We start from the raw sequence: 15,752 nt of genomic DNA on the forward strand, positions 1-15,752 counted from the left end.
AAATTACAGAATTACCTGTTGAAATGTCAACACAACTCGGTTCTTGCCAATAGTTTCCTCATTTCCAGGCATGCAAGGAGCCACAAATTATAGAATTACCCGTTGAAATGTCTAAACAACTGTTGATAATATTCGCAATTAATTTTGTTTCAAACACTACAGATATAAAAATCCCATATATAATTAATCGCAACTAATAATTGTCGTACCTTACATACGTATGATAATATTCCATAAAATGATAATTAATTATGTAAATGGGCTGGATTCACATTTGCCATCTCTAGCACCAACGCACGAAAGCCACGCTAGTTAACTCTGAAACCAAGTAAGCGGGGCTGAAAAAAGTTGGAAGGCCAGAAGATGCTGATTCAGGAGTTGAAGCTTGGTATCTTTTCGGAGAAGCAAACCTTGCCTGCACTGATACTACAATAAACCAAAGGTTCCAGAATTCGAAGAAGGAACTAAAAAGTTCCAACAGTGTATTTGATTATTACAGTGAGGAGACCCCAAACATGCAGAGACTATAAAGATACATGTCGTGTATGTACAAGATAAGGTCTAGCCCCAACAGTCTTCTCAGCCTCTACATACTGAAAGCTGTTTTCTTTTCTTTGAGGTAGCCATCTATCCACCCTTTAATCAGCTTGACTTCTGTTTCTCTCTGTTCTACTAACCAATCAGGATCCTCAGGTGTTGAAGGTCGCAAGTCTATGTGATGGGCACCTGAAATGTGGTAAAAAGAAAGAAACTAGATTAATTTTAACACGACAACGCACTCCATGGTTTGACAAAACTGAGATGCACGTGTTTCCGATTAATAATAGATCAAGTGAAATGTCAACATATGATCACCTCTTTGCATTCTTGTTGTGCTGATATCGAGTAGAATGTATAGAATTTTAGAATAATACTTCCATAAACCACATACATAGCTTTTAGCTTCTACATAAATGCATTTTTTACAGATATAAATGAGCACTGGCAACTCGAATTTTAAAAACTTACTGACAAGTGAACAAGGAGATTGATTTTCACAGCATTAAAATCACAACATCAACAGACCAAGTTTTCGCATTGATCATGTCTAAAATTTATGAATGTCATCATGTAGACAAATTAGACATTTGAAGCCCCAAAACAATTCTGGTGGGCACCTTAAACCAGCTGTGGAAGAAGGCGGCCAACAAGATCTCGAGTAAAAGAATCTAGAGATATGATGACATACCAAGTAACTTCACAAGAGACTGCCTATAAGCAGCATTGCTAAAGAGGATCTACAAGGCGTAAAATTTATCTGAGGTGTCTATAGTTGTTAGAAAGGTGACCAACAGTCTAGAAAACTAAAACACTAAAACTGTTTTTGCAGCACGTCTCTCAGTCATGGCTGAACCAAAGTGGTCCATCAAATAATTGAAACTTCTTGAGTGTACTTTTATGTAGTTATCCGCATGGTTTTTTTTTCCCTTTATATTTTCTCCTGGATTAAGAGAATAGGTAGATAGGATCAGCCAGCCAGGAGCTTATAAGATAAGTTAACATAGGGTTTGAATATCTTTTATCCACCCAACATATTAGCCCAATGGTTATCCATGTTGGATGCATTGGCGCACTTATACTAAATTATTATTCTGCTTATCATAGGAATACGAAGATCCCCAATAAATAGTTCCAATGGACGGCAGAGAATGGAGCCAAAGGTTGTTTCAACATCGAAATATGACTTTTGGGTTAAAAGAATTACCTTCTTCAGTGACAAGGGCAACAACAGTTTCAGATATGTTTTGCAGAACACTGCGAAAATACATAAAAAGACCATTAAAATAGCATTGAATCTATAATTGCAAACCATATATAGCAGCTGCATACCTCCCACCACTCCAGGGATCCAGCAGACCATTTGAGAAAATAATGTTACTTCCAAAAGTTTCCAGGGCAGTTTTGATATCCTTTACGGTAAAGGAAAGCATATCAGAATAAAAGAATGACAATGACACAAAGCATTGTGCATATTACATATGTGAGAAGACAAAGCTATGCACAAGAAAACAAATCATGACATTGCAATATGTCACTGGCCTTCCATCTAATGCCTAACAAGAAGAAATTATATGGGAGCAAAGCATCACAGGATAGCAGTGCATCATATCCACCAATTACAATTATAGATTTGTTAGTGACGGTATCCATGTGGCAGAACATACAATGAAAGATTTGCCTTGGAAAATTTAAATGTATCTTAGAGATAAATTCATCAAGGTTGGACTGCTACTACTCGAGAGTGAGGCTGAGTTCCTGCTTCAAGTTAAGGCTGGTCCAATTAGACACTTGTTCTCTAATTTGAAGGTACAACTCTATCTCAGAAGATAAGCAATGAGACACAAGTAAGAGCCAGTACATACAGGTCTAATCATAGTTGAAAAGACACGTGCCATTGGCATCCTAGCAGTAAGAACTTGCATGCTCCTTTTTACACCTATGGCATGTATCTTTCCTAAAGCAGTAAAATAACTCTACCATATGAGATAACTTGTTTTTTTCTATTAGTGAGAGAACTATACTCTATTGCCACATTTAAATACCCCATGTGTCTACTGAAATTGCTGACATAGCAAGTTCAAGTAGGGCCTAAGCTCTTGGAAAGAAAAGAGTGAGTAAACATCTCCACACACATGCATACCATTCATAACATGTATATATTCCGATGCACCTACACATATTTGAAGAATGAAATACATAGAAATTTCACATCTCTCTAAACAAACATGCAGCATGCTGATACTTTTGTATAATCAATTCAAAACCAACGAAGAAACATTTGTTTCCAAGCCCAACCAACAAGATACTTAACAATGAGAAAAACAAGCAATAACAAGGAAGAAACAGCAGAATGATCCCTTAGGGCCAAAACAGTGAATATGAGGAAACAGATAGCCGTAGCTTATTAGGAATCGATAAATATAAAAGGAAGAGCAACCAATATTTGTCTTACTTGTCCACCAAATTCCGTTGTTATCCATCTAGGCCTTGGAATAACTCCAAATTCCTCCCAGCATCCCTCTTGGTAAGATGAGTAATTAAAGTCATATGTTGGAAACATGCTTGCATTGTGACTGCTAGACATTGGCATAACCATCTCCGTGCAAGCCTATATGGTAGAAAATGAAAAATATTAACATTTTAAAAAAAGAGAAAATAACATGTCAGTCTAATGAATGTAAGCATATTCAATCATCACTCAAATTGGGGGGGGGGGGGGGGGGGACAAAAAAACAGGAACTTTTGTAACAATTCTAGACCTGCCAGTTCCAACCATCCAAGCCATGAGGATCATCATCCAGTTCAAAGCAGTGCAATTCCCCAGTATAATTGTAATATATGCTTATTCCTTCAAAAATCCTCTCCAAAATGCTAGTCCCATCAGGACAACCATCAATCCTTTTGCAAACCTAAAGAAAAATATATACAACATTTTCAAATTCATGACAGAAGAAGAATCTCATAAGAAAGCAGAAAACTGTAAGAAAATCCAAGTAAGATTAATCCATAATGTTCCTGCACTTAATTGCAACAAAATATTATTAGGAGACTAAAACAACGACAGAAACATTCTAACCTTAGAAAGCCAGCGGTTGATTACCTAGATAAGTTCACTAAATAAAAAGTAACACGGGTCATTATTGTCTAGGAATTATCCACAGAATGTGATATTCCAGACCATACAGAAGCACGGTATGCGCAAAGCTCAAGAACTTGAAGGCTATAAAAGTAAAGATCAAGGAAAGTTACCAAAGTCATGTATGTGTATACAACAAGCACATGATATGAGTAATTTCAAATGAATAACGAATCCTTGCTAACCTCTCCAATCGGGTATCCAGGCAAAGGCATCATAAAGGAGGACGGATAGGGGTAATCCACCATAGCCAAATAACTATAAGCAGAATCCAACCAGTTGGCTAGATCTTCTGTACTTTTCAATTCCCTGTCAATCGTGAATGAAATTACCAAATAGGGAACTAACTAAAAGCATATAAAGAGGCTGTAATGTTTTGTTACCGGCATAAGTGGAAAGTTTTGGTTAATTGCACAAGACCATTCTTTTTGAGACCCTCAGAAAGCAATGCATCCCATGACTCTTTTATAGTATTAAAGCAACTGGTGCTTTCACGCTGCAAATATGAAACACCAAATTATATTGGCACTGAAAATAGTCGACAGGCAGCCGGAAGCCGCAGCAGCAGCAGACATACCTTAAAATCATTGGACACAATGTTATAAAAGGTTTCGGGCGGCACAATATCTTCGAATTGCAGAATTGGCGCGGATGAAGCAAGTGCACCAATTGCTACGTGAGGATACTTAAGCCGCATCCATGCTGCCAACACTGTCGGATTCGTTCACGCTCAAAACCTCAATTTATTCTCAAACCATTCTAATAAATGAATAAAAAAAGACTAAGACTTACTTCCACCATAAGATCCACCGAACAGCACAACAGGGCACGCCTGAGCAGACAAATTCCTCTTCAAGTCAGTAATCAAAACAGCGAAATCAGCAAGCGCTTGCTCAGCCGTTAAATAAGACAATGTAGAAGCATTCTTATACGCCTCCTCTCTACTTCCGTACGGCATCGACTCCCCATAATACCGGTGCTCCGGAAAAAGAACCATGGCTCCGAACAGAGGAGCAATTTCCCAGACAAACCCAGTATTAACAGCGAACCATTCGATGTCCCCTTCATTTCCACAGTAGAGGAAGATGGGACCCCGCCGCTCTGGACCCGCCCAGTGGTCGGTGTTTATCAGATACCGTTGCGGGAATTTCGGAAGATTTAAGAAGCTGAAGTGGTCTAGTTGTTGGTAAAAGTACTTGCTCTCGTATCTGTACTGTTGCTGTTCTTCTAGTTGGGTTTTGATTGGGTACGAGTGTTTGGAAAGGAAACGTGGGGCCCGTTTGGAGGAGAGATGATTCAACGGCTGTGATGCCAGTGTTGGTGGTGTGAAGATGATGGTGGTGCTAGTGATGATTATGATTATGATCGGGAAGAGAAGAGAACGGGCTGCCATTTTTAGACACTGTTGACTGTTGTGGGAAGCTGGAGCGGCGGGGCTGGACATTACTAGCGAGTCAATTATATAAATTAGTCCCTTTAGACTTTCCGAAGGAACTAAATGGTCCGTTTAGTTTTTAAAAATATTTTTTTGATTCTTTTAAACCGGAATTGGATTGAGACCTGGCCAGAGCTGGGTTTCACAAAAAAAAAAAATACGAGGGTGACCTAGGCAAAATTTATTGGCATTTAAAAAAAAGGTTAATTTTAATTATTTTTTTCAAATAAGCTAACTCGATTTAACTCGTTTAACTCATCACATGCATCTTACATCAAGTCACTTTTCAAGATGGGGATGGGTTTAATAATGATATTTTTGACCTATTTCATGTTCTTTTAATAATAAAAATTAGACATGTTTTGGAACAAAATAATATAAAATTAAGTATAGTTAACCCAGTTAAGGACTAATTAATTAGTTTTTAAAACTAAGGAGATCATTGATTTGTTTTATAAAACTAGAGGGATTAATTTATAATTTACTCCATTACTATAGAATCTACGCATTGTCGTCTTTTCAAGAACTTCATGTTATGAACGACATGTCTTTGAGGAATGGATTTTGGTATAACTATATAAGGGAGAATGGAATGGTGTTTTTGGGGGTGGGCTTTGAAGTCTAGAGCCCAATAATAGAAGCTCAACTAACAGTGTAAATGTTTGGCTAAATCCGGCCCAATCAATCTCCTTAACATGCACTGAGATTTTGTATAATACAGGACCATACGCATGATGACGAATAGTTGAAAGCCCAAAAAGAAACCTTATTCTTTTAAAACCCGGACGATTCAGATTAAAAAAAATAAAAGAAAAACGAAAAACTTAATTGATGCAATCAAAATATAGTTATTAATCCATTGATTTTTTTGTTAAAATAATATTATTTTGATTTTTTTATTAAAAAAATTGATTAGCTCTCCTTATCTCGGACCTTATCTTGTATCGAATTTTAAAACTATAATTCTAGTATTAAATCTATTTACTCTCAATTCAAATTGTTACAAACCTATAAAGTTTATCAATTAAGTTTCGAACAGTTTTTTACTATTTCTCAATAGTATTATTGTCGATTTTATTAAATAATTTAAGTCTAGTATTCAATATTCCAGGGTTGGAAGAAATTAGATGGAGAAATTAATAAGCATTAATATTTTTCGTTGAGATGTGCATATTAATGTGCTGAACCGGAGTCAATTTCAAGAAAATGTTGATGAACATTGATGACGAGACCTCATTGAGATTTTTTATAAAAAAAAATGTTTGGGATCAAATTGATAATATTTATTGATTAAAGTCTCAATTAAGAATAGGCATGTAAGTTTGGAACTAAATCGAGTTTACTACTTTTTTTATCCATTGTTTACTACTTTTTTTTTCTCACATTAGTTTATATTTTTCTTGTACCTATCTATAAAAGATAATTTTGAATAATTTATAAATAAATAAGTTTAAATAGTTATTATATAAAATGTTCTATTAAAATATATATATATATATATATATATATATATATATTTAGTTTAACGTGGGTGTCCGGGTCAGCTTGCGCGTACCTCGACTAATCCCACGGGTCCTGAAGTTAACGACCATGTAAGCCTACAGTGACCATCATATGAGCAACCACAGGGCTCGATATGAGCAGTGGTGGAGGTAGGCCCTTGCAAGGAAGTTTTTCCTAACTCTTTTCTTGTATAAAATAACTGAAATTTTAACTTTTTTAAAATAATTTTTTTAATTTAATCTTTTTTTAAATTTTTTTCTTGCTCCAGTCCCTTGATAAAAATACGTTAAGATGTTAATATTGCATCATAAAAAAATAATAATGGCTGATAAAAAGTTTCCAACTATTCCTGAATAGTTTTATACACAGATGGAGGTGTCGATTACAATCTAATCCCGAGTCGGAGAAAAGGGAAAAGAAATCATGATCACATGGATGCCTCATCCCTCGCAACTCCAAAGTCAATATATGCTTGCTCGGAGGGAGATAGAATCCTTCCTATACGGTGATTTGACTAATCTCCAACCCATAATTATGGATTCCTGCTCAAAGAAGATGGAGACACTTCAGCTTAGGAACGCAATTTGAGATAACTAAAGATCTTCCATGGCACTATTTTTAACCCTTTATTATAATAAAACATTATGCAAGTATTGGTTTGTGTCTTGATTAAAAATATTTTTTAAGATTTTAATGCTAACATTTAAGTTAAAGAATTCAAAAGAATAATAAAATTTATCAAGCTCTTTTCATTATTTAAACATGTTTTCCATCGCAAATTATAATAAAAACCGTGGTTTGAGAAAATCTACTCTATATAGCTTTTTTTTAAAATTTACTCTTTTATAAAACTAATAATAAAATCTACCATGATATCAAATATATAGTTACACCGAGGCTCGTAGCCTAGCAGAGATAGGGTTTCCCTATCTCTGCATCCTGGATTCAAGTTTCAGCGTGCACGTATATCAACCCCGCGGTGCCTTACCTGTCTATTGGGCTTGCAGGGTGTTCAATGGACCCAGAAATTAGTCGTGGTACGTGTAAGCTAGCCCGAACACCCCGGGTTATTAAAAAAAAAATATATATATATATATATATATATATACACACACACGAATCATTTACGTGTGTGGATAGATGGCTAAGCCATGCTCATGACCATGTTGCTTAAATGCGCGCAGAGTCACGAGCATGTTCCTCCGCCGACAACAAGCCATACGCACCCAAACAGAACAATCTTTCATGGGCGCCAGATGGACCCCTGTTGCCATAGCTTTGTGCCACAGCACAGCAGGCACATTCGGTCTCTCAACTGTTTTTGTCCCAAGCCCCCAACCACCAAGTCAATTCCAGGCCATGTGAACGTCTTCCGAGCCCTCTAGGAGTCCAAGCTCATGTGGGTCCGCTTGTGGAGTTTCTGAGAAAGTCACCGTGGCTGGGGGGCTGACAGAGAACTTCCATCCGATCACTACTTTTCAAACGCAAGCAATGATGCTTGTATCCCAGCAGGCATTGGAGCAAGAGTCCAAGTGGGCGGGGGGTAGGCTAGCTAGCTCTTGCTTTATTTTTATTTTTAATTTTTTTAACTGTCGGTGTCCTTATCAATTAGTATTTCTAAATTATTTTTTCTAGGTGTTAAAATTAATAATTAAATGAATTTGTAATGATTTTAAGATTTATAATACTCAAATTAATAATTTTTAAAAATTAAATTTAAAATTTAATCAGTTAAATTACATCTTTCAAGATTATATTCTTGTTTTATTATCTGAGTGAGTGGATGATGGATGCTTCCCCTCCTCTCCTTTCGTCCCTTTTCACTGAAAAATAAATCAAACTAGGGTGATTGTATAGTATTACTTTCGAACTAGACTCTTTTTGTCCAATGCCGAATGATTCCTCTCCTTCAGCAAATGAACTCTTTGTCTCTATGAAGATAACCTACTCATACATCTTTCTTTTTTCCTGCTTCTGCATGCACTTTTAGTCTATCCAGCAACGAGCACATCAATGCCAAGGCGGCAGTGCCCCTCCGTATATTTTATAATTTAAGAAATCTACAAGGGATCGCGAATTTATTGTTAATGCAGGGACAAATCATAGTGGATTCGCGCATAGATTTGTTTTTATTTTTTATTTTATTTTTTATCATTTGGTTATAAAAGTTTATTTCGATTCAGTTCTTTTATATTAATGGCTTGTCTTGCGATTGTTCAAACTGAGGTTCAGCCTTAATTTTTTTATTTGAAAAAAATAAAAAGGGCCAAGGCTCTCGAGCATATGGTCAACATTTTGGATGTAACTTCTTTAAAATTAATTAATTAAATACACATTATTTTATGTAATACCATTCAAAATTAACTAAGTTTTCAAATAATGGTATGAAAGTATTTTTTAATATCAGCAAGTGTTATTTTTGTACAACTCATCATAATTATTTTTTATATATTTTATTCAGTTACGTTAGTGCGAGTGTTTATTTTTATTCTCATATAATTAAATAAAAAATAATTTTAAAATAATAAAGCTATTAAACTCAGTTGGGTTTATGATCTAAATTATAAACTTGACAAGTTAACTCGGGTTAATTTATTTTGACCTAAGAAATTATTATCTTAATATTTAAAAAAAATCTTGATGTTTTCATTCAGACGAAGTTATGAATTATTGTCCGATTGATCTTCAAGTTGATTTGTTGAGCGGTGATAAAAAATTCTTCGTGACAACACGCTTTTTTATTCTTATATTTTTTAATGCTCCACTTCAAAAAAAAAACTTATTATCTTACCCTAAAGTTGAGGGCAATTAAGAATTCTAGATGAATATGCATACAGTATATAAAATACCCCATATATATATATATATGTATATATATATATGTATATATCACTTTCTTATAAGTTTTCTTTTTTTATTTATAAGGACTTTTTTTTATTCAATTTGAATTAATAAAAAAAACACACAAATAGTTAATTAAGCTGAACAAATTAATCAATATATTTGTGCTGGGTTGGATAAATACTATACAAAACAAATTCAATACAAGTAAAAACCAATTTAGATTATAATTAAATATATTCGTGAATTTTTTTTAAAAAAGTTATTGATTGTATAAAAATGAACCTTAAAACAAATAAATTGTTTTAAATTATGCATGAAATCTTCACAACAATATTCAAGACACCATTTAAAATAAAAATAAACCTGTGCTGAGCTGATACGTATTCTTCCACTTGACATAAAAGAGATCCATCACACGAGTAAAAGAATAATAACAATCCAAGGAAATTTCCCAGAATTCTTAATAACTAGCCAAAGTCACGAAAGGTTTCACAAAACCTTATCCTAAAAGAATTCTCTCCTCCATCTCTGCCAACTTCTACGCTCCATAATCATCAAACCCCCACAGAATCAAATGCTCATCATCCCAAATCATTGGTGGGCTCATTTTGTCTACCCACTGACACACAATCTCTGCACATTTTACTCTTTTCACTGTCGTGTTTTGTTGAAAAACGGAGAGAGCGGCAAGAAAAGCACCACTAGTTTATTCCTCATTCATGTCACTTTTAATGAGTGGATTAGATTTGGAGGCTTGATTAATTAAAGGAGAAGATTAACTTAATGATTCACGTAATTATTCTGATCATACTTGCGTCTTATGCTCCCTTTTTCCCCTTGTAATTATTGCAATATATTCCTTCAGAAAGTGAAATTTGGGGTACATGGCATACATTTTGTTTTTATACTACTTCTCTTTGTATTGTGTCGACTGTTTCAAAGTCAATGTATATCCACTCGGGTCCAGAGTAGTGGCTTATCTACTTGCTTTCTGCTGCTACACGTCCAAAAGCTTTGAATAATTCATTTCTTTAAAATGCCTTTCCAGAACTCCAATGCTCTGTGATATTAACATGTTTTCTTCGCATGAAATAGGAATGGAAACAGCGGAGAGACCTGTGTATATATATTGGATTAATTAAACTCTAAGATTGGCATATATGTGTGATAATTAAGAACTTTTAAAAATAATAATCACAGAAAATATTTAACTTTGCTCTCATATACATGTTTATAAGTATAGTAGAAATCAAAATCATATTTATGGTATCATATTCTTGTAAGAAAGTTCTATTATTTTCTTTATAAAAATAAATAAATTAAAAGACAAAATCTTAATTAATTTCTATAATCTCTAATTTGTAATCATTTTCATGAAATCGAGAGCAAAAAGAGAAAGGGCAAAGGAAAGTCTTCTTATCAGAGCACAAAACCGTCTGGTTCCATGCATCAACCAAAAATATGGCCACAAAGCATTGGAGATATCCTAACGAGTCATAACGCATTTCCACGATATAAAAATACTCTCATAGAAGACAGAAAATTAATGATCACCCACTGCTTATAATTATTAGGCAGCATTCATTTTCTGAACCATTTTACTGATCCAGTTTCAAACTTGAACGGCTGCTAAATATATATTATGTCTAGCAATCGAAGGTGGCCATTATGTTTTGTGGAAACGGACGTACCACACCTCCCTGAAAGATGAATGGTCCAGGGGATGATCGTCCATAAAATATTATAAAGAACAATTTACGAATAATTTAGCCAGCAAATGCTTATTGTAGTTACTGTTGCTGTTGATTCTTTCACTTAAATTGTTTCTGTATAAGTTTCTCATCTCATCTTATTTTGTTTCATGTCTGGCCATGCTCGTTAAACTTTTTGATGGACACGGGTTTGATGGCACAATTTCTTCAAGATCAATAATTAATAAGATTTTATAATATAATCTATGATCATATTTCCTTTCAAATATAATAAACTCCAGATCATGTCTTGTTATTAATAAAGATTTTATCCAGCCCGTTATAAATCCTTAATGCATAGTTTTTTTTTATATATTAACTCAAAGATGTCTTTGTAGTTGAAGATATATAAATATTTTATTCATTTGTTTTTAAGATTTATCATGTTTTATGGGTGACCTAACTTAATTCTTCTCATCAGGATAGCCGACAGTGCATTATTGGAAGTGCGTGTCCATGTATACATAGCAAGTAGGTCCCCAAGACGCACAGATCAACTTTCTAGTTAAGCAAAGATCCGGATTCTTGTTGATGAATCATATTCTGCCTCCATTATAACTCTATGAAGCTCCAATTATGTGCCTAAGGACCTACTTTATTTGCTTTTTTTCCCCTGTTGATTGTTTTTTTTCTTTTTCACAGTACACAGCAAACTTTGAAACAAACAAGGCTTCAACACCCCGCTCGTGAATATCACATAACTATAGAGATAGTGCACATCGTTTTCTACCTTCACAATTAGCAACTAGGTAACCACCCACCATCCCCATTAATTAAAATTAAAAAGAAAGCTGTTCTAGCAAGCAACATTACATGCATGATGCCCATCTCTAGCTAGTAATTAGAACCAGGCTTGGAGTGGGAGACATTTCATGTGCTGTGTTTAAAAAAAGGAGATCATTAATTAATGGCCCGTGATGGGCTCCCGACTTGATTCATCATCAATTTAGATTATGAATAAATCAATCATATAAAAACATGTCATTTTCTTATGTAATGGTATTAGGAAACATAATATTTTTTTTCTTCTAATAGCAAAAAAACAAAAACAAATTATATATTTTTTAGACAAAAATGATTTGAAAAATAGATTCTTAAATAAAAAAAAACACCCCTTGATTTTTTTATCTCCTAATAATTGGATTATAACAAGAAAGACTTCGTTATAAACTTTTTATATAATAGGATAGCCCACCTTCATTATCTATAATTAAGTGCTTGTTTGGAGCTTTGTTTGTACTGGAATTTCAATAAATTTTAAATTTTTTTGTAATGTGTATCATTTTAATATGCTAACGTTAATATTATTTTATAAATAAAATAATATTATTTTAATATATTTTTAAATAAAAAAATATTTTAAAAATAGCATCAACCGCATGCAACCGAACCCTCTACTTTTCTGAAGCTAATTTTAGCTACTTTTCTCAAGTTAGTTTTAGCACGAAAAGAAATATCAAAACTTTAACTATTGACCTTTCCCGTGGACACATTATATAGCATTTCTTTTTTAACCCTCATTATTTTAAAGCAATCTTCGACATGGCTTTTGTTTGTTAGTGGAGAAATTAAGGAACAGAAAAGTAGTAAAGCAAAGCAAAATAGCAAGGCTGCCGGGCACATAATAGGATCATAGGCGTAAACAAAGCACATAACTTGGCTAATAATTGAGAAATGTAAAGGGAAACTACATATGCCAAAAAGCATTGGAAAAGTAAGTGGTAATGGTTAATCTTGGTACGTTAATGGGTGGCGAAGGTCCAAGCGAATCATTCTCTTGATGTGTCGCCCACTAGCATGTGAGCTGCATACTATTCTAGAGAGGGAGAGGGAGAGAAGCAATTTCCCTTGTTTGTTTGCTACGATAATGTGAAAGATAATGGTAGTAGTGGGGTTCGTCCAAATGGTCAACCTTTGTATAGAGAGAGATATGGTGTTGCATACTTTCCATGCCCTAAGATTCGTTCCTCTACTCAATTCATTCCTTTGATTAATTATCATAGCCACCTACCTACCCACCCAACTCCCCCCCTTAAACACAAATAAAAAGTCTTCCTCATTCTCTTCCTTTTAATAAGACCCTTTGTCTCCCCATTCCTCTCAAACTTGCTCTCCCCTAATTCATCATTCCCTCTTCCTTTTGTATTCCCTTCGTCTTAGTAAGAGCGCTGTTCTTGTTTGTAACTCTAATGGGGTGCCTTGATGATGGGTGCAACACTGGCCTTGTTCTTGGGCTAGGCTTCACAACAACAAACCTAGAGAATACATCTAGGCCAGCTGATAACAACAAGCGGCTTATAAAGCCTCAGATTAAGCCACTAATGACAGGTTTTGAGCCTTCACTTAGTTTGGGTCTTTCTGCGGAAACTTATAGCCTTGTGGATGGAAAAAAAGGCTGTGAGGAGTCTATTGGTGCTCATGATCAGTTGTATCGTCAAGCTTCTCCTCATAGTGCTGTTTCTTCTTTCTCTAGTGGTAGGGTTAAGAGGGAAAGAGACCTTAGCAGTGAAGATATAGAGGTAGAGAGGGTTTCTTCAAGAGTAAGTGACGAAGATGAAGATGGTTCTAATGCAAGAAAGAAACTTAGACTCACCAAAGAGCAATCTGCCCTTTTGGAGGAAAGCTTCAAACAACACAGCACCCTCAATCCTGTAAGTAATTAGTCTCTTGATCTCTGTTTCAATTTGATATCTGATTTTGTATTTATGTGTCTGTTCTGGTGATTAGAGTTCTGATCTTTCTTTAATAAATGAACAGAAGCAAAAGCAAGCTTTAGCAAGGCAGTTGAATCTACGTCCGAGACAAGTTGAAGTGTGGTTCCAAAACAGGAGAGCCAGGTAATCAATATCATCTAATTTAACCGTGTAAAGACTTATATAAGCCATCAAAATCATCTCCACAAAACGATGCCATGATATCCATAGCAATCCAAAAGCCCCATAAAAGAAGTTTCCTATCCCTGAAAAGAATTATTATTTTTTAAATTATAGATCAAATTGTATACAAGGGGCCGTAGTTAATGATGGCTAGTGATCATGTGCAGGACAAAACTGAAGCAAACTGAAATGGACTGTGAATTCTTGAAGAAGTGCTGTGAAACACTAACAGATGAGAATAGGAGGCTACAGAAGGAGCTACAAGACCTTAAATCACTGAAAATGGCACAGCCCTTTTACATGCACATGCCAGCAGCTACTCTTACCATGTGTCCATCTTGTGAAAGAATTGGTGGGGTTGGTGAAGGGGCTTCAAAGAGCCCGTTTTCAATGGCTACAAAGCCTCACTTCTATAATTCCTTCACTAATCCTTCGGCAGCATGTTAATGAAGGTTCAGGATATATAGAAGACAAATAAAAATAGAATATATATAGTCCAACCCTACAATCCCTCTAATTTTTTTGTTAAGAGTTTGTAGTAAAAGATTAATTAGTGTAATTAATTATTTTGTAGAAAATAGTAGTTACCGATCAGTCCTCTTTTTCCCTTTTTTTCAATTCATTACATGTTTGTATATCGTGAAGCAAATTTAAAACAAAAAAAAAATTCTATGAAGGGATGACTATTGTTTTTTGATATTTATGAGTTCCTCTCTTACCAATGTATTCCTCCTCTGTTCTCCGTCAATTTCGCCAGGTTCGATTATAGGACGGGCAGTCATGACATGATGCCAAAACCATCAAATTTCTGCATGATCCATTGAATTTTTTGTTTTATTTTTACGAAATTTAGTAAATATTTTTTGGTGCAGCCTATATGAATTTCGAACAAACACATGATCATTCCCATTGAATCATCACATGCTAATAAATTGGAACTGGAATTATAATCTCACAAGTTTCTATCATCCTCTGATCAAAGTCACTCTCAAAGTCATATTTTTGTGCCTTTTTTATATTTTTGAGAGAGAGAGAGAGAGAGAGAGAGAGAGAAACACCATAAAATTGAGTTCAAATTGAACTTTTCTACAGAACATGTACAAACTCTTCCTGAATTATACAAGTAGACAAATTAATTCTATATCAATCCTTTTCAAGCAATCTGATATATAATTGAATAACCCAATAACAACAACAATAAATTACCAAGGAAGAGAGCAACGAGTCATGCCACAGTAATGAGTCATGCATGCCCCACAACCTTGCTTCTTCTTTTTATATATATATAAAAACACTTTGGTTTCGGCAGTTTGCTGGGCAATCTGTGGTGTGGTGTCTCAAAGCAAGAAGAAAGAAATATTAAATGAGGATAATGATAAATCATTTGATGATTAGGATTAGACATTACTGGTCATGTGTGTGGGAGCAACAGGAAGATAAGAGAGGTGGGGATATGGGCGGTTAGCTCACGTGTACCTGTCTCTAATATATTCAGTTCGTGTTAGAAAGCGAGAAAAGGGAGTCGTCAAGAGAATGGGTGGTGGCGAGAGGCGTGTAGACAAAGAAAGGAATGGATGATTCATTCCAAGAAATTCAAGATCACATAACATTTTAAAAAAGCATCAAATGTCCTCGTACGTTCTTGATGTCCGTGTTTGGTATTATGC

At 34.8% G+C, this 15,752-nt stretch overlaps 2 protein-coding genes across 2 annotated transcripts; one reads left to right on the top strand and one right to left on the bottom strand.

The window, feature by feature from the left end:
* Window positions 1-163: 163 nt before the first annotated feature.
* Window positions 164-5,111, bottom strand: LOC7497728 (uncharacterized). Its single transcript, XM_002310289.4, has 9 exons — window positions 4,469-5,111; window positions 4,254-4,387; window positions 4,060-4,172; window positions 3,862-3,985; window positions 3,300-3,449; window positions 2,993-3,148; window positions 1,870-1,949; window positions 1,745-1,794; window positions 164-726 (listed from the first exon to the last, which is right to left on the bottom strand). Exons 1-9 carry the CDS (start codon window positions 5,067-5,069, stop codon window positions 587-589), a joined length of 1,548 nt encoding a protein of 515 aa, XP_002310325.4. The 5' UTR covers window positions 5,070-5,111; the 3' UTR covers window positions 164-586.
* Window positions 5,112-13,168: 8,057 nt separating this feature from the next.
* On the top strand, window positions 13,169-14,784 carry LOC7497727 (homeobox-leucine zipper protein HAT22). The gene is made up of 3 exons (XM_002310841.4): window positions 13,169-13,860; window positions 13,967-14,046; window positions 14,253-14,784. Exons 1-3 carry the CDS (start codon window positions 13,399-13,401, stop codon window positions 14,530-14,532), a joined length of 822 nt encoding a protein of 273 aa, XP_002310877.2. The 5' UTR covers window positions 13,169-13,398; the 3' UTR covers window positions 14,533-14,784.
* The last annotated feature ends 968 nt before the right edge of the window (window positions 14,785-15,752 follow it).

Source organism: Populus trichocarpa, chromosome 7, assembly GCF_000002775.5.
Source record: "Populus trichocarpa isolate Nisqually-1 chromosome 7, P.trichocarpa_v4.1, whole genome shotgun sequence".
Taxonomy (NCBI): domain Eukaryota; kingdom Viridiplantae; phylum Streptophyta; class Magnoliopsida; order Malpighiales; family Salicaceae; genus Populus; species Populus trichocarpa.

What these genes read in the sequence shown, in the direction of transcription:
- LOC7497728 (XM_002310289.4), bottom strand. Translation starts at nt 5,069, where the DNA reads ATGGCAGCCCGTTCTCTTCTCTTCCCGATCATAATCATAATCATCACT. An exon ending in GATCCCTGGAGTGGTGGGAG is followed by an intron (nt 1,795 to 1,869) that starts GTATGCAGCTGC and finishes GTATTTTCGCAG; the next exon opens with TGTTCTGCAAAACATATCTG. An exon ending in TGCCCTTGTCACTGAAGAAG is followed by an intron (nt 727 to 1,744) that starts GTAATTCTTTTA and finishes ACCACATTTCAG; the next exon opens with GTGCCCATCACATAGACTTG.
- LOC7497727 (XM_002310841.4), top strand. Translation starts at nt 13,399, where the DNA reads ATGGGGTGCCTTGATGATGGGTGCAACACTGGCCTTGTTCTTGGGCTA. An exon ending in AACACAGCACCCTCAATCCT is followed by an intron (nt 13,861 to 13,966) that starts GTAAGTAATTAG and finishes ATAAATGAACAG; the next exon opens with AAGCAAAAGCAAGCTTTAGC. An exon ending in TTCCAAAACAGGAGAGCCAG is followed by an intron (nt 14,047 to 14,252) that starts GTAATCAATATC and finishes GATCATGTGCAG; the next exon opens with GACAAAACTGAAGCAAACTG.